The sequence below is a fragment of the Nipponia nippon genome, unplaced genomic scaffold (genome assembly GCF_047370975.1).
Source record: "Nipponia nippon isolate SJK-2023a ecotype South Korea unplaced genomic scaffold, ASM4737097v1 scaffold_6, whole genome shotgun sequence".
Classification (NCBI taxonomy): Eukaryota; Metazoa; Chordata; class Aves; order Pelecaniformes; family Threskiornithidae; genus Nipponia; species Nipponia nippon.
The window spans coordinates 80,834,711-80,860,612 of NW_028262380.1; the positions used below are offsets into that span (position 1 = coordinate 80,834,711).

The following is a 25,902-nucleotide window of genomic DNA, read 5'->3' on the forward strand; positions in this document are numbered from 1 at the left end:
AGGAAGCAGCAGCCCTGAGTGCGCAGGGGAATTTGGGTGCCTGCTGCCAGCAGAGCTCATCCCACCACCACCACCATCGTCATCATCATCGCCGCTGCTGCTGCGCCGGGTCTTGCTCGGGGGCTGCTGCTGCTGCCCCGGGGCTGCAGGGCCTGGCTGCGGGCACCTGGCCCCTGCTGCCCAAACAGCTCCAGCCCCGCTGTGGCTGCCAGCAGCTTGGCACGGTTATTTTGGCTGCCCAGAAGCAGGATAAAAAAGGTTCAGGTGAAACCACTTAGATGTTTTCAGAGTGTTACTGCTGGAGAAGTGACTTCCCTCTGGCTTTAAAAGGACGGGCAGCGTTAAATGAACCGTAGATGGGATAGAAATGTGATGTGAAATGATGTTTTTGAGATGAACCTGAGGAATGTTGTTTTGCCTGTATTATTAAAGCAGTTATAGTCCTTCTCCTCCCACAGAGGGGGGGGGGGGGGAAATTCCCTTGACCACACTCTTAGTTGACACCTGAGAAGCCCAGTGATGGCAAATGCTGGGTCAGCCACCGTTTCCATAGGCAGTGCTGGTGGCAGGGGATGGGATTTGGGTGGTGGCTGGAGAAGCGGAGGTGGCACGGAGATGTGCTGAGGGCATACAGCATAGCTAGGAAAAGGAACAAACAATAAATTCCTTCTTCTATTAAAAAAGCCGCTGGTGAATGGATGCTCAGAAGAAGGTTGGGGAGCTCTGTCGAGTCCTCGTGGGCTCCGAAACCAGGGCAGGCTGTCTCTGCAGATGAGTGTGGCAGTGTCCCCGGCTAGGTGACGAGTGCTCTGGGTTGATGGCAGAGGAGCCCCCACCTTCTGCTGCTCTGTAAGCAGGTGAAAAAACACTTTTGGGTTCCTTGGAAGAAGGTCTTGCATGACGCAGGGTTGTCGTAGGTACTATCCGTGCTCCCTGCGTGGATGAGGCTCAAGCCTGGCTTCATTGGCACCTGGTAGCTGCTGCCTTTCAGAAGGTGGGGAGATGTTGAGCACATCTAAAGAGCTGCTGGAGGTGGAGGACACGGGCAGTAACTTGCCTTTTACGTGTGTCTAAGGATTTGCGCTGGCGGGTGGAGAAATGGAAACTGCGAGGTCCACACCGTCTCCTTGGGAAGGGCTGGGCTTACCCACGCCAAGGCCGGTGCTGGTGAGCCTTTGGGCAAGGCTGCTGTTATCATAGAACCGTTTAGGTTGGAAAAGACCTTTCAGATCATCAAGTCCAACCGTTAACCCAGCACTGCCCAGCCCACCGCTAAACCATGTCCCGCAGCACCACATCTCCCCGTCTTTTAAATACCTCCAGGGATGGAAACTCAGCCACTTATCCCACCAGGTCCAAGAGACCTCATGGTTCTTTCTGGCAGGCCTTCTCCCTCCGAGCGGAGCACTGTGGCCACGAAAGCCTGAGCGCTGCCGGTGATGGCGGGCCACGCAGGACACGGACCTCTTCAGCCAGCAGATGCTGCTGGGGGCAGCTAGAAGCAGCAATCCAGCCTTAATTAAAAAAAAAAAAAAAAACAAAAACCAGAGCAGGCAAATGCTCCCCGTGAGCAGCTGCTAGGGAGAAACAGATGCAGCAGCTCGTTCATTAACTCGATGCAATATATATTTAAAGAGATACGCTAGGCCACGACCTCAGCAGCAGCCCGGGAATAGCAAGTGGGCACAAGTAACGGAGGAGCGGATCAGTTAGGGGTGAAGAATAGAGGGACGGTGGGTATCGCTGCTGGGGAGCACAGGGGGACAGCGCAGGCTTGGGGCTTGCCAAGGTCAAGGCTGAATTTCTGTGCATCTTGCAGCTATCATTTCCAGAGCGCGCTGCTCATTACCAGCAAATTGTTTCCTGTTTGTGGTGTGGGTTTTTGTGTGTGTTGGGTTGTTTTTTTTCCTGCAAAAGTACCGTCAGTTCATTTAGCTGATAAATAATATCGTGGTGCAGCTGGGAAGCCAACTTCAGAAAACTCAATAGCAAAGTAGCCTGTGACTGTGTTGCTAATTGTAAAACCGTGCTGGTCAAGTCCACAACCAAGCAGATTTGATGCTAAATGATAAGCTAATTTTATCCCAGCTGGAAATATTCCTGTTTGGGTTCCAACCACAAGAGAAGGCTGAAAGAAAACCCTTAGTTGAACTGAACTTTGGAAGAGCAGCTCCCTCCCCAGCGGGACTTTTGCATTGGGTTGAGAAGGAAAATGATCTTGGGGGTAGGATCCAGCTGATTTTGACCTTTTGCTTTCCTGCTTTTGGTGTTTGCCTCTGCAAAGTGAGGGGGGCGGCTGGGGAACCTGATGCCACCAGCTGAACCGCTGGATCCTGCATTTAGCTTGGCACCAAGCCCTTGATTCCCTCTGCCAGGGAAATAAATTGCATTGCGCAGCAGAAAAACCAACGGCGTTCTGAGGTGATAAAGATAAATGTAGCGGAGAAAGACAGGCAAGGAGCTGCTGTATGGGATGGAAGGTGCCGCACTGTCCTGTGGAGATGCTGGATACGGTCTCCTTTTGGGGTGGAGAGTCCTATATAGCAGCACATTGTGCGAAGTGGGTTCAGACCCGTCTTCCCGGGGACTGGCGCATCTGGGGAGGTTGGTCCCCTGCATCCTGGCCCCTCTGCTTCAACGGAGCAGCAGGGTCTGCTCAGCCTCTGCGCGGGAGACGCAGGACAGGTTGTGGGGCAGTCAGACCTGTGATGGCTTTAAGGGTGAGCTGGTGCTGCTTTCCATCCTTGCTGGGGGCTGGCAGCAAGGGGAGAGACACGGTATTGACCTTGGGTGCTTCCCTGGGGCGGGCACGGTGCCACCCATCTCCGTCCTACCGCTTGCTGCCTGAGTTTGGATGTGCCCAAGCAGCCGGGAGAGGGAGGGATGCTTGGATCAGAGCAACGTGATGGTCCTGGGATGAAGGCAGCGTGGTGGCTTGGCCAGGGCTTGCCCACTGGCTAAGGGAGCTGCTGCAAAGCTGTCCTTAACGCTGCAGGGCACAGCAGCAAGCTCCCACGCTGCCTGCCACCCGAAATCAAGCCTCGCTGGTCGGTGCAGAGAAAAAGCAGGAGCAGATAGGATTATCGCTGCCTTGTGGGAAAAATGTGGTGTTCCAGCAGGCGCAAGGGCCGCAGGCACAAACAAGGTCAGCGGAGCTATTAATAAAGCCAAGGCCTGCCGAAGTATGCAAAACTCGGGAGAGGGACTTGTTAAGGCAAGGAGCAGAGCGATGCAGGACCGGGGGGCTCGGCTGAGCCCTCCATCCCTGCCGGAAGGTGCAGGGTGATGGCTCAGGAGCAGTGGGGAAAGGGGATCCCCACCTTTGGGCTGGAAGGATGGGTTTCATGACTCTAGTGTGGTTCTTGGCTCGCTGGCAGAAAGCAGGTAAGTGTGGTCTGCTGCCTTTGGGTCCAATAACATCATTTGGGGGTGAAGTAGGGGTATTGCATATTAAACCTGCTGTACAGCCTTCCCCTCCCAGGGGCTCCTCTCAAGCTGGCTGCGTGCCCGGGGATGGGTGTGTGGGTGCAAGGCTGGAGCTGGAGGGGTGCTGGGGTGGTCCCGCAGAGCTGGCGGATGCTCAGCTGGTGGCAGTGGCTGTGAAACTCAACCCTAAGCTCCACTGAAGCAGCAGCAGCTTGTGTTTTCGATCTGCGTCCCTGGGAGGGCTTGGGGAAAGGCAGGGAGCGCTCTGCTGCTGGCCCCCACCTCTTGGGTGGGAGAAGACCCTTCCCTGAAGCTGTGCAGGCTTCCCCTTGCTTGTGCACACTTAAAAACCTCTGTCCCGCAGCAGAAGAGCCCTGGGGCTGAGGCTGATGTCTTGCCCCTGCCTGGCTGCAGAGAAACCATCTTTTTTTCCTTTCCAACTGGAAGGAACGCAATTAGGGAACGGCTCATCATGTCGTGCTATTTATAACTCGGAGGGCTAGCAGAGCATCTGTCTCTCCAGCTCCAAGCAGGGCTGGCTCAGCCCAAGGGTGTGCCAGGACCTCCGTGTTGAAAACAGGGTGATTTCCTTGCTTTTTCTCCTCGATGGTCCCAGCTGGAGTTGGGGGGGAGTTTGCACATGGGACATGTAACTTGTCACTTTACACGGTGGTGGAATAGTTGCTCTCTGATGCCTGAATCGATTCCTGTATCTTTTGCAAGGAGCTGGCTCCTGTCTGGGCGGCGGAGGCTGGAGCAGAGCCTCAGAGGGATCTTGGGGTGCTGGCCCCCCCACTTGCCTCCTCTCGCTCATCTCCTACAGCTTTTGAGGACAGGAGTCCCTTGGGGCTGATGGAGTTGCAAGTCCAGGTCCCTGTAACATAGCTGCTGCCCGGCTGAGCAGATGGGATAGGGTGGGTGGAAGAAGTCTGGGTGCTCTGTGGAAAAAAACACCTCTCTAAACCTGTGAAATAGTTGCAAAATAATGGATGAGCTGAAGACTTGTGAGAAACGGTTAGGCCTTCAACACTTATTTTTCTGGTTGTGCTGGCAAGTAGTTTTGTTGGCAAAATAGAGTAAGAAATGAAACAGCTGGAGCTCCTGGCTGTTTGTAGCTGCTGGCGAGCGGCGGTGGCCTTTGGGAGAGGTGGAGGTGGCGGGATGGTGGGTGGGCTCCAGCACGCCTTTGGGAGGTTGCTGACCCAAGGGTGAAGTCCCACCAGAGGCCGATGGCTCTTGGTTGTGTCCCTTGACCCAGGCAGAGCTGGTGTTTGCTTGCCAAAGCTCAGCCCTTTGCCCTGCCCTGGGCGTGCTGGGGCAATGGGGAGGAGAAGACCTCCCCAGCTGGGCCTTAGCTTGTGTTGGGCATCTGAGGCTGCTCTTGGCTGATAACACTGAGCCGGCTTCACCTCCACCTCAAGAGGCTTACAATGATGGGTTGCTGCAAGCTTTTCCTGGGGTGAGGACCCTGTCCAGTCCAGCTTGGGCTTTCCCTTCACCTTTGAGGTCGACGGGGGAGGTAGGTCCAGGCTGGCTTGCTGGGACCCTGATGGGATGGGAGAGCCCTCCCAGGCTCTCGCTGGTGCTCCGGTTTGAGCTTCAAATCCTCTAGCACGAGGTATAGCAGGAGAGGGAGAAGGTGTTTTGCTGACAAGATGTTTACTTATTTTTTTCTGGGGTTGGAACATGTTTTTTTCTCTGTTTAAACCTTGGGAACCGAAGCGTCATCTCTGCTCAACCAATCCAGAGGGGTAGGAAAAAAAAAAAAAAGAGCTAAAAATAAAAATGCACAAATCTTTCTATAGCATCCAGGAAGATGAGTTGAATGGGCTGAAGGCCAAGTGGTTTTATTGGAGGTAGTTGTGAGCCATGAGAGCTGAAGGAGAGGGTTGTTCTGAGCTGCCTGGTACTTGAGAAATGACCTTTGAACAGGAGCGGCATCCAAAGACGACAGCAACCCAGCGGCGTGCGCTAAATGGGCTACGGAAGAAAATTCAGTGACGTTTGGTCCTTGCGTTGCAAACTTGCCGGTGGGTTTTTGGCGGGAAGTCACTTGTTGGAGGCTGGAGCTGTAGGAACGTGCGGTGCAAGGACAAGGCGATGCCTTCAGCTCTGGTCTGAGCTGCTGTGTGCCCTGCTCTCACCTGGGGGTTAATTACTTTATCTAACGAGCATTATTGCTCCTGGAGGCTGCAACCAAGAGCTGTCTCTGCTAATAAGTCATTAATACTTACTCCATTAATTCCACCAAGAGTCTGAGAAGATGACACTTGGAAACACGTTGATGAGATATTAGCATATTGACAAAAAAGCAAAACAAAAGCACAGTTAGTGAGGCCAGACGGAGCCTGGATATGGTGATAAAAGCAGGCTGCCGGCTCTCCGGGGGGGACCAGGCAGGAGACCTGGAGAGGGATCACGTCATCCGCAGGGCTGCTGCCAGGCTCTGCTGCTGCCTGAAAGGCCGCCGGAATGGGATGTTCTGCACGGAGCTATGTGAACTATTTTTTTCTATATAAATAAAATATCTCTGAGATGAAATTGAGCCAAAGGGGGGGAGGGGGGAAGCCTTTGGGGAAAAATGGGGGGTTGCTATTTTTGTAAATAAAACAAGCCTGTGGCAGAGAGTTTTCCTCATCTTTTTTTAAAAAAAAAGAGAAGAAAAAAAGAAAGTCTTGATTTTTATGGCATTTCCTGGCAGGTTTTTTTTTCCCCTTCTTCCCTGCTATAGTACTGTGGGAGGACAGAAATCCCTGGGTAAGCTGGCGGGTCGGAGGTGGGAAGATGAGCGGGGTGTTCACAGCCATCGCCTTGAACACGGGCGTCCTCCCTTTGACGGCATCACTCTCCATAATAAAGCGCTTTTGCCACTTGGCAAGTGCATCTGTTACTTTTTAGGCTGTCTTACGCCTCGGCCCTTGCTGGCACACAGTGCTGTAGACACAACCGCATTATCCGTGTCGCAGGCGGACGCGTTATGAATAAATGAAATATAAAGGCTGGTGTATCCATGGTGTGGTCACCCAGGAAAGCCCTCGGTGCGGTCTCAGCACCAGCTCCCTCTGCCCCGTATCAGAGCTGCCCGCACAGCATCCTTCCTCCAGCAGACCCGATCTCCCGGTACCCTATCTGGACTGAAGTCTATCTGGATTTCTGTAAGGCCTTTGACATGGTCCCCCACAATATCCTTCTCTCTAAATTAGAAGGATATGGATTTCATGGGTGGACTGTTCGGTGGATAGCAAACTGGCTGGATGGTCACATCCAGAGGGTAGTGGTCAATGGCTCGATGTCCAGATGGAGAAAGGTGACAAGTGGTGTCCCTCAGGGGTCCGTTCTGGGGCCAGCGCTGTTCAATATCTTCATCAATGACACAGACAGCGGGATCGAGTGCACCCTCAGCAAGTTTGCAGATGCCACCAAGCTGAGCGGTGCAGGTGACACGCCGGAGGGACGGGATGCCATCCAGAGGGACCTGGACAGGCTGGAGAGGTGGACTCGTGTGAACCTCATGGGGTTCAACAAGGCCAAGTGCAAGGTCCTGCACCTGGGTCGGGGCAATCCCCGGTATCAGTACAGGCGGGGGGATGAAGGGATGGAGAGCAGCCCTGAGGAGAAGGGCTTGGGGGCACAGGTAGATGAAAAGCTGGACGTGAGCCGGCAATGCGTTCTCGCAGCCCAGCAAGCCAAGCGTCTCCTGGGCTGCATCCCCCGCAGCGTGGGCAGCGGGGCGAGGGAGGGGATTCTGCCCCTCTGCTCCGCTCTGGGGAGACCCCCCTGGAGCCCTGCCTCCAGCTCGGGGGTCCCCAGCACGGGAAGGACATGGAGCTGTTGGAGTGGGGCCAGAGGAGGCCACCGAAATGGTCAGAGGGCTGGAGCACCTCTGCTGTGAGGACAGGCTGAGAGTGCTGGGGGTGTTCAGCCTGGAGAAGAGAAGGCTGCGGGGAGACCTTATTGTGGCCTTTCAACACTTAAATGGGGCCTACAAGAAAGATGGGGATAGTCTTTTGAGCAAGGTCTGCTGCGATAGGACAAGGGGTAATGGTTTTAAACTAAAGGAGGGTAGATTTAGACTAAGCACAAGGAAAAAAATTTTCATGCTGAGGGTGGTGAAACACTGGCCCAGGTTGCCCAGAGAGGTGGGAGATGCCCCACCCTTGGAAACATTCAAGGCCAGGCTGGACGGGGCTCTGAGCAACCTGATCTGGTTGAAGATGTCCCTGCCCATGGCAGGGGGTTGGACTGGATGGCCTGGAAAGGCCCCTTCCATCCCAAAGCATTCTGTGATGCTCTGATTCTACCCTGAAGTCCCCAAATCCAGCAGGCAGCTGAATTTGGCTGCAGGTTTCTGGGCGGGCAGGCTGTGATGGGGCTGGCGGGGTTCAGTGGAGCGGCCGGCATGTCTTGGGGAGAGCCTGGACTGTACATGGAGCTATCTGAAATAACTCCCAGCTCTTTAATCTTTGCAAAGCGACGTATTTAACATCCCTGCGGCGGTGCAGAGAGCTGACTTGCACCATCCTCGTGTGGGCAGTTGGGGCATCTCTGCATCTCCCTCACGCCTCTGCCCCGGTAGCTTTTATCCAAAGCGATGCCAGGTTTCACCCAGCGATGCCTTGGAGCTTTCTGGGACGCATCCTGCAGTACCCAGCCTGGCAAGCCCTTCCCCAGCTGGTTTTGGCCCCGAGCTGGGAGCCTGGCTCAGCTTCGCTTACCCCTTTCATTTTAAGGAGGATGCTCTGAGTCGCAGGGGCGGTACCGCAGCACATATCCCAGCCTGCTGTTTTCGGCGGTTTCCAAACTATGGGAACAAATGTGATTTATTCATTTACGATTTGCTGCTTGGAGTCGGCGGGTAACGTCCTCACGCCTTCCTCTCTACCCACAGCAGCGAGCGCCATTCAAAAATACAAGCAATTATTTTGCAAGAAGCCCTTTTTCACCAGGGGGAAAAACAAGGCTGAAGCTCAGGTGCTGTGTAAATGTCTTCAGAAAGGCTCCCGGCCGGCTGCAGGGGAGAGGGCACCCCGATGAGGGTCTCCGCTTCAGTGGGGTGCGCCTGGCCTTCCGCAGGCCTGAGGCTCGGGTGATGGGCTGGGAGGCTTGAGCCGTGCCGGGAGGTGGGATGTCCATCCTTTCTCCTTTAACCTTACCTGTTAGGTGAGTGCTTTAGGGCAGAGGCTTTGCCTTGCTGCTTACACCATGCCGGGGAGCAAAGAAAAGGCACTGGGGATGGTTTCTGGTCCCCGGCTCTTGCGGGAAGCGAGGAATCTCTTTTCACCCCGGGATATCCCCAAAAATACGTATGGCCTCTTCCTCACATAGTAGGCAAGAGATTTATTCATTTTAAGCATCCAAGCGTAGGGTTGAAAAGGAAAGCGGACCCCACGTGCCAGCCTCGCGGAGCTGGGGACGAGACAGCATCTCTGGTTTTTGCCACTGAGGCGGAGATGAAGTGTGAATTTGCACGTGAAATTAGCCCACGCTGTTGAGGTCTGGTTTAATTTCTTGGCCAAGCCTCCCTGCTAGAAACTCACAGTGTCCTGCAGGAGATGACACCCGATTTCTTTTCTCCTTCGTGAAAAAGGAATTTATTCTCCTGGGGATTATATTTTTTTTAAGTGAAGGCGATGCCTTTTCCTCTCCCTTTATTCCCTCGCTTATTTTAGCAGCAGCGGTTGAGCAAAGTGAGTGATTTTTTTAATAGTTTGGGGTGGTTTTTTTTTTTTAACGCCTGCTCTTTGCTGTTGCTGGGCAATATTGAACCCCACTCAGGTGGGGTTTTAAAGTGGACAGACTCCCCAGTGGGCGGCTTCTTGCTGGTAGTGCCGAGGGAGAGCCTTTCCTGCGTGATTTCGGGGAGGGCGAGTGCGGCACCGCACCGTCTAGTTTATTTCAAAAGCAAAAGGGTGGGGTTTTTGTTTACTTATTCCGTGGTTTTTCTTAGCCGCGGTGGCCTAATTTGCTGCTTCTTGGCTGCCAAAAAGGCGAAAGAGAGTTTTGCTCATCCCGAGCATCCTTAGAGCCTGTGCTGCCAATGGTGCTTCCTACCCTGGCATCGCATTCCCCTCTCTTCCCCTGCCTCCCTAAATGCATCCCGTCTCTCCAGAACCCGGTGGGAATCACTAGCGACTGGCAGGATGCTGACCAGGGAAGAGGGCGAGTGGGATACAGAGCAGTCCTACCATAAATCTCACCCCATATATGCTCCCAGCCCCACCGGTTTCCCAGGCTGGCTGTGGTTTGAAGGTGCAACAACCGTTCACTGCGTTATTCTCCATTTCTACCCCATTTGAACTAAAAGAGGGTAATGAACAGCTCGGTATCCACGGCTTAGTGCCAGCAAATCCTGCACTGAAGTCTCGCTGTTGAGCCAGGCTTCAGCCACCCGCCCAACGCTAACATAAAAAGGGAGGTGACGGGAACGGCCACTGAAGAGGCTAAAAAAGGCTAGGAAGGAAAAGGAAAATGCATCCTGATTGCATTTCCTTTTGGGGAGCGGACCTAGAGGAGATGTCCTCATTTCTCCTGACCTTTTCAGGTGGCTGTTACGGTGCCGGCCGCACTTATTACGCTCGCTTGATGAAAATCGAGAGATGATGCATCTGTTGCAGGAAGCAATCATGCAAACGCCCCGAGCTTTGATGTTCCCCGGGACGCTTCGTTTAGCAGCCAGGACAAACGGCAGAGCCTGTTTCCCCAGCTGATTAACCCACAGCAAACCAATGCCTGTGTTTCGGGCGAGATGGCAGCTCGAGCCTCTGCTGCCTCACCTGTTTGCTTCCCATAGGGAACAGTGGCTTCTTTTTGGTCGCCCTCCGTCTAGCAGCAAACGTCCTGCTGCTTCAAGGCTTCAGCTTTAGCAAAGAGGTATCGTGGAGGGTAGCCTGATGAACCTCATGCAAGAACAAGTCAGTAATTAAGAGCAGGGACATAAAATGCTGCAAACTGTCACAGCTCTACCTGCACAGGGGTGCCGCTGCCTTCCCCAGAAATGCAGTCGTGCCCCCAGCTTCCCCAGGCTCTGCGGGAAGCAGCCGATCCGCAGCCTCCAGGGTGATGGTGACCAGCTCTGGGGGTTTGCTGGGATGCCCCACACCTTTTCAGCATCATTTACTGCCAATTTATTTATCATCAAGGTCAGGCAGGCTGAGGGCTTTGCTTTTCATTGCCAGGGGATTTAGCCAGAGGCAGAAGCGGCCGAGTGAGGGGACAGGGGCTGGGGTGAGCATGCCCCCCCCGCCCCAAACCAGCCCTGCCATCAGCCACCCCCCAGCTTCATGCATCAGAAGCTGAACACATAAAATAGGGATTTAAAAAAAAAAAACCAAAACAATAAAACACTTCACTGCATTTTAGCAGCCAAGTTTTTCAAGGATTAAAAATAAAGCTGTGGAGCAAGCACCCACATATGTAAAATGGGGCACCTCTCAGCCCAGGAGCGTGGGTGGTCAATGCACCTTCCCACAGGCTCCTGGACTGTGTTTGGGGGGGGGGGGGGGGGGCGGGAACCACAAATAAAAAAAATGAAATGACAAGCTTCTGTGCCGAAGCACCTGCAGGAAAAGAAAGGGAGCAGTGATGGAGCAGCCTCTCAACTGCTCACGGTCCCCAGCAAGGCAAGGCAAAGGATTTCACAGCAGGGTCATGCAGGGAGGTGACTTTGGAGGAAGGGACACGTGAAAGCATGGGAGACCCCTGCACGCTGCCAGCTCTGCCTCAGCAGCCTCCGTGTCCCTCCCCAAGCCGTGGGGCAGCAGCGTTTCTAAGGACGCAGTGGCTGAATCTCCATCCTCTCCCTTTACCTCCCCCATCCCTTCCCCCTGGGGAATTTGCATTCCCTTGCCTACAAACCGAGTGGCCAACGTACCCCAGGACCCAGAGTTTCCTACGCAAAGGCCGAAATTCAGGTTTATTGTGGGTGCTGCAGGCCCACCCTCCAGTTGCCTGTCATCCGCCAGACCCGCCATAATCCTGCCCGCAGCATGACACAGCACCCGGGCATCTCCTCGACAGCGGATGCTCTGCTGCAGAAGCGCTTATAAATTAAGGTGTTTTTTTTTTTCTTTCCCTCATCCCTGCTAGGAGTCGTCATAGAGAGGGTTGTTGTAGTTGCCCCAGGAGCCGTAGTCGTGGTCATCCAAAAGCCTGCCGTAGGAGGAGTGCCTGCCAGGGGAAAGCAAACCATCCGGCGTTACCGGTTGCCTTGGGGGTTTACTAGTTATTTTACCATAGGGTGGAAAAAAAAAAAAGTTACATGCAAGCCCTCACCAGGTTGAGCTTTGGGATATTATAGCAAGAAGCACCAGGACAGAAACTAAGCCCAGGCAGGGTTTTGCCCCCGTTAAAACAGACCAGGACATACCAGGAAATTAAAACAAGACCTTGGCTCATCTCAGTTGTCAGCAAAGCCTCATTACAGATGCTCAGCGCTGGGCCGTGCTGCTGTTTATTGTCTAAGTCACAGCAAGACCTGTGGCAGCAGCTTGCCCTAGGGATAATTACTGGTTATGACTATGCTTAACAGCATCTCCGGCATTTGAGTGAGGCTGTTGTAAAATGAGGAAGAGAAACACTGCTTTTCAATGTAGATGTTGTAGAAAACACAGCTGCGCTGGGACTAGAGGCTGCACATTGGCCCGCTGGGCTTGGGGACAGCATCTCCCCAGGGCTTTGCCCCTGCGCATCGCCCTTGCGACGGCGAGAGGGGCTGCAGCCTCAGGGGGGGCCGTGGCTCAAATACCTCAAAAAACAGCCTTACCTGATCTTGAGGTACGCTGCCGCCCCGAAAACCAGCACCACCACCACGATGACCGTCACAGTTATGGCCACGATGCTCCCTGTGGAGGGAGGGTCCATCAGAAAATGCAGTGGTCAGCACCCCCTGAGTCCCAGCCCCATAGCACCCACCCCATACCCCGGCTGCTCCCGATACACCCATGCCAGCCATCTCTGGCAGGGGGGGAACATTCCCTCAATGCTTCCCAAAGCTCCTGTGGAGGATAATGGGCACCCCTGTATTTTTGCCTTCCTATAAAGGCAGGGCAGGTGGATTTGAGATAAAACACAGCTGGGCTTTGCTTGAGGACTATGGACTTGCTCCTTGATGCTCCTCCCAGCACCAGGCAGCATTTCTTGCTGAGCCAAGGCTAGAAAATGCTCCAGATCCCTCCCTTCTCTGGCCTTATAAAGTGCTTTTAAGCTATCTGAGCTTGCAGAAGAGGGTAAGTGAAAGCTAAGCGAGGTCTCCAGGAGGGAGAAGAAAAACCTACATCTTCCTAACTCAGGCTGCACCCACCATTCAGGCACTTGTTGCCTCTCATCCTTAAGTGTTTCACGTCAAAATTGCAACTAAGGATTTTATTCACATCTCCAGGCAGCTGAGGTTTGGTATCTACACCTCCTTGTCTCCACTGATGGAGCAGATGATATAGGCTCCCCCAGGAAAGCTCAGCTTTTGCTGGATGGTGCCATCAGAAAGTTGACCACCTCTTCCTTTACAATTTGAGGGGTCTGCCCCTCTCATCGAAGCACCTTGAGGTTGATGTTATGTCTGTATATGCATACGGAGAGCAGCGGTGCTCACCTGCGCTCAAGGCACGTGGGACCTCTTCCATGGTGACTCCGGTGGAGAGGGTGGTTTTGCCAGTGGCCGTGGCCTCGGCTGCGGTGGGGCTCATCCCAGTCACTGAGGGGGACGTTGGCTCCATGGCCAGGCTTGACATCATGGACAGCGTCCCCAGGGAAGGGACGTCCTTGGTCTGCGCTGGTAGCTGGGTGGTGCCAGGGCTCATGAGGACAGGCGTTGGGGACAAAACCATCCCAGGGGATGAGTATGGATCGCTGGTGGGGATGGAGGAGGAGGATGCAGGTATACCTATGGGGCTGGGAGCTGCCCCCAAATCCATCACGCCTCTTGCCAAGCTGGCAGTATTTGCTGTCCGAAGACCTGGGGCTGTCTCCAAGGTTGGTGGCACCGAGCTGGAAGCTACGGATGGGCTGTCTGTTACAGTGATGGAGGCCGTGGTGACGGAGTTCACTGTGACAGAGGCAGGAGCAGGGGACAGTGGCGCCATGTGGGTGGTGGTATTGCGACCATCCCCCTCCGCCGGCCCGGACGACGCCCTGTCTCCAGCAGGTCCCGTGGACATGGGCAGCAAGGGCTGGCCAGGAGCTGGTGTGGGGACAGCTGCATCCCTGGAGCTCGGCCCTGTTGGGATCCCCTCCGAGGGGAAGGGAGGTCTGGTGGGAACGAGGGGCAATGCTGTGGAGTCATCACCCAGGCCTAGGAGTGAGACAAAGAAGCATGAATAACAGGGAAATCCTTCAGGCAGCCTGGGGTTTGGGTGAACACTAAATGGTTTGGGAGTGAACCTGGAAATAAGTTTATTTTTAAAATGCTGAGAGCCATCTAAAATAGAGAGATGGTAAATATCTTTGTGTAGCTAGAAGTGAGGTTTACACCAGACCAGTTGCTCCAGCATGGATCAGCACCATTTTTCCCCAAGGCTGGGATCCCCCCCCATCCCCAGCCCCCCCCTCCATCTTCCCAGCATCTCCTCCCAGCAGACAGCAAAGCAGCAGGGGAGCAAGCTCCTCCTCAGCAGCAGCCACCGCACAGCTGGGAATGATAACACAAGACACCTCTTTCTCCTCTCCCCCCATCTCCTTGTGCATTCATTCGTCTCCATTTCTTCGCATGAAGATGAGTCATTTTTTCCTCTATCCCCACCAGCAGACAGCTGGGGCTTTTTCCCCCCCCTCCTTCTATTCTCCAGGGCTAAACTCAGCACTGGGCCAGCACTAACAGCTAGCTCCCTCAGCACGGTTTGACGAAGGGAAGAACATGCCAACACTAAGTGACATGGGGAGGGAATTTTATTCCCACGCATTCGTTTATTTACACCCCCAGAGCATCCCAAACCCAGCACTGGGAAGAGCAACAGCTTGCTCCATCACTAACAAGCCACCATGAACTAATTATATGAGCATGGAGGACAAAAAAACACTTAAAAGGCTGATTTTGTGGGAACCCTGAAGCCAAGCTCCCACCTCAACTCAAGACGGGAGCTTGGTGCTTACCTAAGTGAGAAACAAGAGCAGTGGGAGCACAGACAGCTATCATGGCAGCTCTTTATGAACCGGAGCTTGCAGATCATACACAGCTGGGCATCGCTGCTGGGCACATAAGCCTTCCCATCACCAAGCCACCCCCCAAGGAGATATTGTCAACCACCACAGCCAAATCTGCTCTCCCCCCAAAGTCAAACTGAAACACCACCCATGCAGGTGACACCCAAGGTAGCAAGAACAGACCCAACCTGCACCAGAGATGTTTTAGATGGGACAGAGGTGTTGCTGGCCCACCACACGACTCTCATTGCACATAAAGCTGCACCAAGAAACAGTGGCATGGGAAGGACTGGAATTTGGGAACAGGGGTCATGCAACACAGCAAAGCCCCTCACCACTGAGCACCCCGGAGAGCCGCGAGGCTCCCCGGACACAGACAGCACCTCATGCTGAAGGAGGGATGGAAACACTTAGCGCTTGTGTTTGGAAATTGTGGGATGCAGCATCAGTGAGCAGGGACTCACTAAACCATCTTTTTTGGGTGTTTTCAGCCATCAGTGCAAACAGAAGGCTGCAGATGTCTAATACGGCTTCACTCAACCTGCACATCTTCAGTGGAGGAGGACAGCAGAAGGGACATCTCAGCTAAGGACCTCCAGCTCACTGCAGCAAGCACTGGGTGGGTAGCAGATCTTTCACAAAGCCATTTTCTGTCAAGAAGCTGCAAACACATGCTTGGCCAGGGATTTAAAACCAGTTCCCGGGCATCGCTTCTACTAGAGCCCAAGGCATTTAGGAGACCAAGTCCCTGGCACACATGACCCAAAATTTTTTTCCTGGCACTGTAGATAGCCCTGTGATGGACCCCGTTTCCAAGCAGGAGGGTATGGGAGGTGTGACTGAGGCCATGGCTGCTCTTCCCCCAGGGACAGGCACTTAGGGATGCCTCTGAGCTTTCACCCTCCACAGGCTCTCAGTGTGCTGAGGCACAAGGCTGATAGACCTTCAGATAAGAGAGAGGAGATGGACAACAAGCTGAAGTCTGGTTACTGAATAAACCACATGGCTTAGCACCTATGGTTTCCAGACCCAGCCTAACCACAGCAGCAGGGAAGCACCCAGACATCCCATCTCCTCCTTCCCAGCTTTCCAAAGCATACCAGGCTCCTGTAAAGCTTCTGCTGTCAACAGGGCACTCGGGTGTCTCCTCATCCCAAGACCTCTACATCTCAGGCTTCCTAGTTAATACCTGGGAGTTACTGGCATGCAAACTTGAGCTGCATTCCCATGATAATCCTGAGCTTTAAGGCCATTAGTTCAGATGAACGCCTTGCTTTTCGCAGCTTGGCTTCACCCACAGCATCTCACCAGGGCAAAGCCTGCCTACAGCACTGGCTCCATCCAGCAAACTTGATGAGTCCCCACTAATCCTGTCCCCTCCTCCTGCAGAGGCTGGTGGCTCCCTTGCTCAGGTCAAGTACTGCAACTCCACAAAACCAAGTATTCCCTGTGCCGCTCCACCCCCTTGCATAGCTCTCCACATTGATGCGCCACAGGCAGCAAGTGCCAGGTCTCATGCCAGTGTGGTGGGACCTGCAAAGCACCTGCAGCAACATCTGTTAGGGATCAACACCATTTGGTACACGCCTTCCAGTAGCCAGAAACAAGCTGCAAGAACTTGCCTCTTCAAAATGTTGAGACTGAGGTTCAAGTGGTTGATTTTTGCCCTTTTTGCTTTTACACTTATACCCCCCTTGCCCTTTCCTAACCAGGTTGAAGCATCCTATACAGTCTTCCCAACACACTCACTTGGGGGGCAGGTGGCAGAGTACAAAGAAGGGAGACAGCCAAAACCGCGTCTCCTTTTTTAAGTGAAAGACTGTACAAGTGCTATTCCTAGCAGGTACTGTTAATCCACAACCTCCCACATCACAAGAGCTGAAGGTGCCATCAGCCACAACCCCAGGAGAGCACAGCCCGCTGGTTTTCACAGCCAAGGGTGGGACACGAAAAACCTTGTTGGATTCACAAAGAGCACTGAGCAGCAGGGACTTTCTCAAGGATTTAACACCATGCAGCCATCCTGGGTCTTCCACAAGAAGAGGCACGGTCTCTGCCAGAGAGCAGAGGGTCTACTTCGGAGATGCACGGGTAGAAAGGCATATCAGCAACACAAGCTGATATCAAGGCAGGAGCGAAGAACCCAAGTACTGTGGCCCAACATGCCCTGCCCCAGCTCCATCAGCCTCCCCACACTTCTGACCTCAGTTAATTGGATTATTTCCCACACACACAAGCTACACCAACACCAAGTCAGCCTCCCCCATCAGGAGCAATGCAAGGCATCATCACGCAAGTGCTATCGCAACAGCAAACCCCTCAACCTCTGCAACGCTGCCTGAAGTTGCCCAGCTGACCTGACATTGCATTGCCAAGAGTAGTTTTAGCTCATGCTAAAACAAGTGAGGAGAGCACTTATCAACTGTTTTAAGAGGTGTGCACTAGAGATAGCTAAGCCAGGGCAGAAATCAGGTGCCATGTGGTAGCAGAGGGGGCTGGAAGTGCTGACAAACCCAGACTGAGCACCCCTTCACCCTTGGTGTTCTTCAGATCAGGGTTCAACATCTACCTATAGTTCTGTTAAACAATCCTTCCTCCATCACAACTTGTCATTTCAGATGCGCAACTTCTCCAACAGGTAGCAGACAGCCTGCCACAACGTGCTGGTTACATTAAGCACAGCAGGACCTTCCCAGGGCTGGTAGCACCTTGGAAGTTTATTACTTCTCTATAAATGTAGATGCTTCCAGTCTCTCTTGGACACAGGCAGCTTACCACCTCTCTGCAAAGCCACCCTGGCGTCCCATGTTGCTCGCTCATGCTTTGGGTCAGCAGAGCTCTCATGATCTGCTTGAACTTTGAAGGCAAATTGATAGTGACCTCAAAAAGCTGGCAATACAGCTAGCCAGGATGAGTCGGGAAGTTTCCAATAATATCTAAGTGGTGTAAATTCAGAGGATGAGACAAAACTGGAACAATCCTTGGCCACTGGCTGAGCACTCCCAGCCAAGCAGGTCACAAGTCACAGGGCCATTTCCCAGGAGAGCAAGCACAGCCCAAGGCAGCACACAGCTCAGCCCTGATTTCCTCTGTCTCCCCCTGCATGGTCATTGCCAGCCAGGCTTTGGTTTCCAGATCAATAGCTCTGTATTAATCTCTGCTAGCAAACCCTGCCTGTGCCAGCCCTCTGCTACCCTCTTGTTCCCCCGAGTCATCACCTCCATCGGGTGATCTGGGAACCAGCAACTGCCCTGGGGTCCAGCTCTCACCCCCAGCACATCACCCCATCACACACAGGCTGTGCCCCTTGGCACCCCAGGAAAAGCCCAGCCAGGATCCCAGAGGCAACGCAGGCTGCTTCTGAACCAAGTTAGGATGAAGAGACAACAAGGACCTGGCTGAGGGACCCCTTTGCTGATAGCTCGACTTGTCCTCATGCCACATCACCCAGCTCATGGCTAGCTTGCCCTGCAGGTGGGTGCTGCCTGTCCCCAGGGAGCTGGGTGGCCAAAAGAGCACCCAGCTTGTCTGCAAGCCCAGTCCTCTACCGACACATCCAAAAACACAAAGAAAAGCCAAGGTGGTGGCTTCCTTGTTTCTCCAACACCTGGTCTGTAGGAGCTGCAGCTGTAACCAGGAACCAGAGCAGTACACTGGAATATGGGACAAAAAATACTAGAAAACTTGTTTTGGGACTGCATGACTTCCTAGGCTAAGAAACTCCAACAGGGGCTGTCAGAGGGCCTGAAGGATGTTAGCTATCAAAGAAAGCCAAGCATAGTTCAGCCCTGAGGAATTTGCTTATTTAATTCACTTAAGGCAGTTGACCACCCTCCTAGAATCCAGCTCCAGGCAGAGGCAGGCAGGGGACTGCCAGGACAAGGGAACTGCCTAAGAAGACAGTAGTGTCACACTTTCCAGCCCCACATGAGCTTGAAAGGTCCTTTTTGTAGGTTGTCTTCCCTAGGAGTATGGGAAACAGGCAAGAAAAGGAACTCAAAACCCTTTAATTAAAATATCTTGCTCTTAAGGAACATTAACCTTAATTACGTGCCAACCCAAGGAATGAACCATCCCCTTGATGGATTACCTCCCTCCTATTTGCACGCTGTTCTCCTGGCTTCTGCAAGCCACACAAAGGTGGAGGTCTCACCCTTGCAGAAGCTGAAGTCTTCCTGTGCTCTGCTTGGGAAACAGCCACCTGACCTGGCAGCCTCTCCAGCAATGCGCTTCCCAGGCACTCCAGAAGCAATTGCAGCAAGCTTTTAAATCGTTCTGTCAGCTGAAATGCAGTATAAAAAACAAGAGAACATCTCCAGCCCAAGTGAATGACATCAGATGAAGCAACCATGCCACAGCAAACAAACATCCACTGATAAGGCAGAGATAGAGCTTTTAACGAGCTTCATGACTCATCACATCTGATATAACTACCAGAAAATCAAAATGACTTAACCCACACACCACATGCCTGCTCTCAGTCTGAGCTAAGGCACCCATACCCCAACTACAGTGGATGATGCTTCTCTATCAGCCAAGACCCCATTGATAATAAAAGTTTCCGTAGAATTGTTATAATTTCTTCTCCCTCCCAGCAACTTGTCCTGACTGTACTTACACAAGGAATCTAACCACCCTTTCTGAAAAGGAAATATAACAACAGAAAAAAATAACCCATTTGATCAAGGAGCTCTATTGGGCACCCACAGCATACTGTACTCTTGCACCAAGGTTGGGTACCACTTTTTATGCCAGCTCAGCAGCTGCTTCTAGGGCAGGTACTAACAGAAGTATACAAGAAAGACCGTACCTATATATATTATTTTTTGAAGCACAAGTCCATACTAACCTCACTACATACCCACAAGACCTATCTCAAGTAGGTAAAGAATGATGCTGATACAGCCCCATCCTTTGCTCAAGATGAAGCAATACATGAAGTTCAGGATGAACACAAAAAAAAAAATTAGAAACACCATCACAACATAGGCCATGAAAAAAAAGAATAGATTAGAGACAACCTACAAACCCACAACACAAACCCAAGAACCACCCCAAACCATAAAGGTATACATACACCACAAAGCTGAAATAAGAAGCTAAGCTGTGAGCCTGAGCTTAAATAGAGGTCCCAGCCCAATGGGCAGAGGGTGCGTGGGTGGGGGTCCCAGGTGAGGCTCATCAGGGTGAGTAGGGGCTGTTAGCACACTTGGGGGCTCCGACATAAAAGCTGGTGGCTGGAGGGGTGTCCTTCTTGTACAATATTGCTAAAAGTATGGAAGAACTTTATGGATAATTAATTACAAATGATAGTATTAATGAGGGAAAGTATGTGTGTAGGCATAAGCTGTTTTTTTATCTTTTTTAGGGGGCCAACTGGACTCTAATAGGCAAGGTAAGCTGCTGCAGCTCACTGTGGGTGATGTGTTTGGGAGTGCACAACCTTTTTTGACTTTTCACAGCTCCTGTATTATGCTGGGTTTCACCAAGTAATGCTGTTAGAGTAGTTCTGACTCCTTAGGTCCTGCAACATGTGTTGCTTTATTTCAGAGCAGTAAAGCGGTTTGTTTAAATATAGGGTGAGGGTTCCCTGTTCATGACCTCATTGGCTTGTTCTTAGTTTCTGTGGCTGAGTATTCCTGTACCTTGTGCTGTTTTGCTGCAGTTCCCTTCCCCTTTGTTCATGCTCAGGTGTAACTTTTATTCTGTTATTGGTTCTTAGTTATAAAACTGGCAGTGTGTAGCTGTGGAAGGCAAAAGGTCTCCTTGTGGTGGCTCAAACTAAATAAAACTGGTTTTTGCTTTGTGTTCAACTTGTTTTTCAAGCTGTTCAGCACTGAGCTGCCTCACCTTTTCTGTCACCTTTTAATTTGGGCTTTGGGGTTGTTAATTTTTCTCCTCTTTGGTTGGAGGGCCCTGTCTGCAGTAAACAAGTACCTGATGAGGCTCTGTACTTACATGGGAGAAGGAAGAGGGATAATGTGGTCTGTGTCTGGGGCTTTGAACTTCAGTCTCTGCCCTTCCAGGGCACTGTTGCAGAGCCCTACCTCGTTATCCCCAAGAAATCAGGATGATGGGGTGGTCTGGGAGTAGCTCTGCAGGGTCTAACCTCTGTCTCAGACCCAGCAAGGTTTCTACGCTATCCCAGGGGGAGTACCCACTTGGGTTGGTACTGGGAAATAGTAACTCCTGGGGACATCTCTAGCTGCTGTTGAGCTTCAATGAGTAAACCAGGGCCAATGTGGTGGCTCTCCAGGTCTGTAGCAGAGCTCCAGCACTGCATGCGAATGCTGGTGACAGATAATGCCAGCAGCAGCAGGAATGCCCCTGGGTGATGTGCTGCTTCTTTGCTGCCTGCTTGGCTCCTGCTGTATCACCTTTCTTTTTTCAATGCCAGGTTCTGGTGGTGATGGTGTACAACCAGGTGTGAGAGAAAGAAGAAAGCAAGTGAGAAAACCTGGGGCCAGAAACATCAACAGGTAAAAGAAAGCTATCCAATAACTGCATAAAGAAGCTCAAGGCCGTCAGATCAAATAAATCTGCAGTGGCTCTGATTTACTGGCGAGCCAAGCTGGCTTCCTGCGTGATTGGTTTTCTACTGCTGCACGGTTGTTAAGTGGTCTAGGTCTAATTGCTCTGAAGCCTGGAGCTTTCTGTAGTTAAGAGAAATAGCTACGCAATGGAAACCAGCGTGCTGTCTCCATGTGTCCCTCACCATCCAGAGGCCCCATCCCTGCGGAGAGGCTGTCCTAAACATGCAGCTGGCCAGGGCACCCTGGGGATGTCCCGAGGCAGCCCTCCCTGAGGAGGCAGCCCCCCTGGGGTTGCTGCTGAGCAAACCCATCAGTATCCACCTCCCTGGATGTAGGCTTGTACCAGCATCTCCTGTGGATGCGTGGCCTGACTTTTGCAAAAGGCAAGAGCAAAATCCATGTGGATGAACATGTAAAGTTGAGAGCTTTGGGCAAGCTGGCAAGGAGAGGCTCCAAGTGAGGTCTTCACTGGGTGGTGGGTTATGGCTTGGTTTGGCAGCAGCTGCTCTTCCCCAGGCTTTTGCATGGGAGGAAGGAGCTCACATGGGGGCCTGGCTTGCTCTTGCACCCTTTTCAGACCCTAAGGAAAGCTATTGCAGGCAGATTGCTCTTGAAGAACCAGGCGGACAGCTTTGCCATCCTGCAGTCTTTCCTCTTTCCAGCTAAAAATGATAACGCCAACTTTTTAAATAAAGATGTTGCCTGCATGCTGCATGGTCCCTCTGACCAGCTCCTTCCTTGCCTGGGGAAAGCCTGGAGTGGGTGTCCAAGTCCTCCTCAGGCAAGCATCTGCCCTAATGTCCAGATCCAGCAGCAAGGGATGTTGGTTGCACAACAAACCCACCCTTCACAGCAGCTGCGGAGTTGGGTGGCCACACCACTCTCTGTGCAAAGAAAACATGATGTTTCCTCCTTGTGCCGAGTGTTGCTTAATTATTTGACTCATGAAACACTTGATCCTGAAGTTGCAATGGAATTGTAGCAGAAAAGAAGATGAAGAGGAATTGTTAGAGAGGTTTTTCTTGTTCTGAGAGTGACAAAGCAACCTGTGGCTACTGGTCAACCCACGCAGCCAGAGGTGTCTGATGAGGACCTGGGGGGGAAAGCCCCTGTGTTCTCAGAAAGCCCCTGGCTGGCGGGGCCCTGTGCCCCCCTCGGCATGTGTTGGCAGGCTGTCACCTCACATGGTGGCTTTAGCCGATCGCTGGCCAGTGTGGGAGCTTTTTCTCTTGGTGTGAGCTTCGCCTTCATTAACAGCAGTAGTTTACAGCACCAGCTCTTTCCAAAATGTTTGCTTGATTTGAATAAAAAATACTTTAGATATATTGCATGTTATATTTTTGAAACATGCAAATATGTGTTATGCTGTGCTTATTTCCCTGGAATGTTGCACCATGGGAGGGGAAACCGTTTGTCAGCTCTTTGGGCTGGCAGACGGACCTGCCTGCCCGTGCAGCTGGGCTCAAGGCCCCTCACAATACATTTTCCCAGGCGGATACGTTGGATGTGGCTCTCGAGCCAGCCAGGTGTGTTACAAACAGCAGCTCTGCCCAAGGGACAACACACCAGCTAAATCATCTTCCTGGCTAGCTGATAATTACTGCGAGGTGCAGCTTTCAACAAGCAGCAGCCCCATCAGAGCCCAGGAGGGGAAGCAATTGGGTTCAGCAGAGGAACTTCTGAGCGTCCTCTGGTATTAGAGGCTGAAGCTGTTGCTTGCTCATTTGGGCTGGGAGAGGGGACAATTAATTACTCATCTCCTCTGCCTGTCAGCTCACGTATGGGGGAGCGGGGCCAGGAGTGCTCAGAGCTTCGTCTCCTCCGTGGCAGCTCAAAGCAGCCCGTGGTGCCAGGCTCCAAGGCCCCCAAAAAGCACCTTTTTCTCCCCAGAGGCTCCTTGCAGAAGCACCCAAAGCCTTTAAAGCTGAAACCTGCCTCTTGCAGGTGGTTAAAATGTCTCAGCTGCTGGCTGGGGAGCAGGGCAAATTGCTAAAGGGGAAAGCAGGCTTGGGGCCGCAGCAACCCCGTGTTTGTACAGGGGGCAGGCATCGTGTCAGGAAAGCAAAGCACGTTCGAATTTGTATCCAGAGTAAGAAGTCATAATAAGATAAAAACTTCCTTGTCAGAGATGCTATTATTGCATTATGTGGCCAGGCAAGGCCAGCCTTAATTTATTCCTGCCCAGTGACGTCCTTTCTATCACTAAGTCACAAAGAATGAGCTCGAAGGATATTTAAATCTTGCTTTTTGCTTTCTCACGGGTGATAAATATATATATTTTTAAGTATTATTTCTATGGGGAAAAAAAAAGTTGTAGAAAGCATCCAAAAGACTTGGGGGTGTTTGGGAGCAGCCCGGGAGCAATGGGACCGTGCTCCAGGGAAATCTTTCCCGGCTCTTCTGCCAAGCCCCGCTGGCATTGGTGCTTTAGAGAGGGACGGTCGTGGGAACAGCTTTGGGTTTGTCCCGGGTGCTGAGAAGAACCCACCTCCCGACCCCAAAGCGGCCGAGGGCTGACTCCCAGCAGAGGCTGGTCGCTGTCGAGCGGCTCGCCAAGGCGGTGGCCAAATCGGGGCCAGGCAGAAGCCCGTGAAGGAGGAGAGCGGCATCCCCAGCACCCTTGCGGAGCAAAATGTAGGTTCATCCCCATCCCTCCCAAATGCACTTGCTTGGAAAGTACAAAAACGAGCTTGTTGGCAAACTCCCCCCTTACAAGGCGAAGGATTTAGCCAGCTTTCCCTCCTCTTGCATTAGCGGGGTCGCTTAACCGGGGAAGATCTCCCACAAGCCGATGCGGTCCAGGATGATGGTTTGCTGCTCCTGCAGACGTGGCCTCCCCGGTTGCTGTTTTGGGGACGTGGCTGCAGGCTTTCACAGGGACCTCAAAACCTCACCCTGCTCTGCCGCGCGCCGACAGCAATTTAATAACAACAGCTTTCCCCGATGTATTTCTCCTTGTGCGCATCCCTGGTCGCTCGGTTATGCAAGTGTTTGTCGTGTTCCTGAGCAAGCAGCTTTTGGTGGTGTTTATTAAAAACCCAGCCTGGGTGGAGGCATAACCTGCGTGTGCTGTCGTTTGGAAGTGCTCGCTGTTGCACCGGCCAGGGGCTGAACTGTCTCCTCTGACTGTCTTAGTGGGGGAAAGAGATCAAATTGGGTGTTTCTGTGAAATGGGGAGGTTGATACTGCTGGGGAGGGAGATGCCTCGAGGTCAGGGAAAGCGGCAGGTGCTGGCTGTGCAGGAGCCTCGGCTCAAGGCCGGGGCGAGCAATAAAAGCTCCTTCAAAGCAGGGACGGTGCTGGGAAGGGGGATGCGAGGCTGGGGGTGAGCTCCAGCCGGGGCAGGGGGGCTGCCCGCAAGGAGATGCTGGTGGTCCCCTGAAGTTGTCCTCCTGCTCCCCGACTTCAGGCCAGCCGGGGACCCAACTGGGGACCCCTCTACGGGCTGTCCCCTTGCCCCTCGTCCCCATCGCATCGCTCCCAGCCCGGCAGCGGGGGTCCCTGCTACCGGTAACCCCCCCCCCCCCACCTCCGGTACCCCCTTCCCCAGCCCGGTGGTGAGCGCTTACCTGCCGGGAGGAGGAGGAGGGCGAGGAAGAGGAGGCGGCAGCAGCAGCCCATGGTGCCGGCGGCGCTGGCAGCCGCGGCGGGAGGGACGAACCGCCCGGCCCCGCTGCCCGCCCCGCTCCGGCCCCCGCCGCCGCCTCCGCCGCCCCGCTCCAGCGCCGGGAGCACAGCGGCACCTACCGGTACCGGCGACGGCGGCGGGGCTCCGGGAGGGAGCTCCGGGTATGGGATGCTGGGTATAGAGCAGCAGCAGTGGGTACCAGGGACTGGCCGTAGGGTAGCGGGCACTGGGATGGGGTGGTGACACCAAGCGCCCTGCCCTGGGGTGAGGCGCTGGGTACCCGGCACCGGTACTGGGTGCTGAGCACCGCGCCAGGACCCAGCCCCAAGCGCGGGGCATCGTCAGCAGGCATAGGGTGCTCTTGTCCCAGCCGCTGGCATCGGGCGGGTGCCTGGTGGCACTGCCCCTTGCCCCTCTCCTTCCTCAGGGCCACGCCGGCCCCTGCCTGAACTTTATGCTTTTAAAGCAATAAATGCTGTGTGCGCCTGGCCAGGGCACCCCTCCTCCCGCGGGGGGCCACGGGACCCTCTCCTGCCATGGCTGGATGGGGTTGCCCCTGCCTGCCCTCACGGCCGAGCATCACCTGCCACGTCCGCGGGGTCCGGGGCCCGTGGGGGGGGCCACCCCGGGTACGTGCATCGAGGGGAGCCAGGCCAGAGCCAGGCAGCCAGGGCCCTGCCTTTCCACGGTGGGAACAGCTCCCAAAATGCAGCTCCCAGTGCCCAAAGGACGCAGCAGGAGACCCCTATGGCGCAGCGGGAGGTACGAGCGCCATTTTTTTACCTCTTCCCTTCTGGAAAGCGCTTTGCTGCAGGTGAAATATTTTCAGGCTGAACTCATCCTCTCTGGGCTTTCGCACACTCGCTATGGAAAAGGATGTCATCGCACCCGGGCCGTGGCTGAGCTATCTTTAACTGGGGTTATGCAGCCATCTATTCTGTTGCATTGTGTGGTGTTTTCTCGGGACAGATCCTGGCTCCGGGCCTAAAACAGCAGGACACAAAATCCAAGTCAGCTGGTGTTTCTGGAACGGCCGGAACGCCGGCTGCCTTGCCATACGTTGGGTGGCATCGGCATCTCAGCTCTCCTTGAAACCTTTCCTATGCTTGGGAGGAGGAAAACTAATGCTGTTATCACCACAGGAACTTGGTGCCGTGGGAACTGCGTGATAATTTCCCTGCC

At 53.4% G+C, this 25,902-nt stretch overlaps 1 protein-coding gene and 1 long non-coding RNA gene across 5 annotated transcripts; one reads left to right on the forward strand and one right to left on the reverse strand.

The window, feature by feature from the left end:
- Positions 1-3,214: 3,214 nt before the first annotated feature.
- Positions 3,215-23,958, forward strand: LOC148051609 (uncharacterized). Its single transcript, XR_015700110.1, has 4 exons — positions 3,215-3,384; positions 15,051-15,178; positions 19,928-19,954; positions 20,957-23,958. It is a non-coding gene; the product is annotated as an uncharacterized LOC148051609 (long non-coding RNA).
- PARM1 (prostate androgen-regulated mucin-like protein 1) lies at positions 11,311-24,773 on the reverse strand. 4 transcript variants are annotated; one of them, XM_087737932.1, is made up of 6 exons: positions 24,662-24,732; positions 18,713-18,841; positions 14,509-14,618; positions 13,013-13,711; positions 12,188-12,266; positions 11,311-11,592 (listed from the first exon to the last, which is right to left on the reverse strand). In XM_087737932.1, exons 3-6 carry the CDS (start codon positions 14,549-14,551, stop codon positions 11,508-11,510), a joined length of 906 nt encoding a protein of 301 aa, XP_087594058.1. In that variant the 5' UTR covers positions 14,552-14,618; positions 18,713-18,841; positions 24,662-24,732; the 3' UTR covers positions 11,311-11,507. The 4 variants fall into 4 exon arrangements, with proteins under 4 accessions (XP_087594058.1, XP_087594057.1, XP_087594059.1 ...); XM_087737931.1 differs by lacking the exons at positions 18,713-18,841; positions 24,662-24,732 and adding an exon at positions 16,515-16,539; XM_087737933.1 differs by lacking the exons at positions 18,713-18,841; positions 24,662-24,732 and adding an exon at positions 16,104-16,120.
- Positions 24,774-25,902: the final 1,129 nt, after the last annotated feature.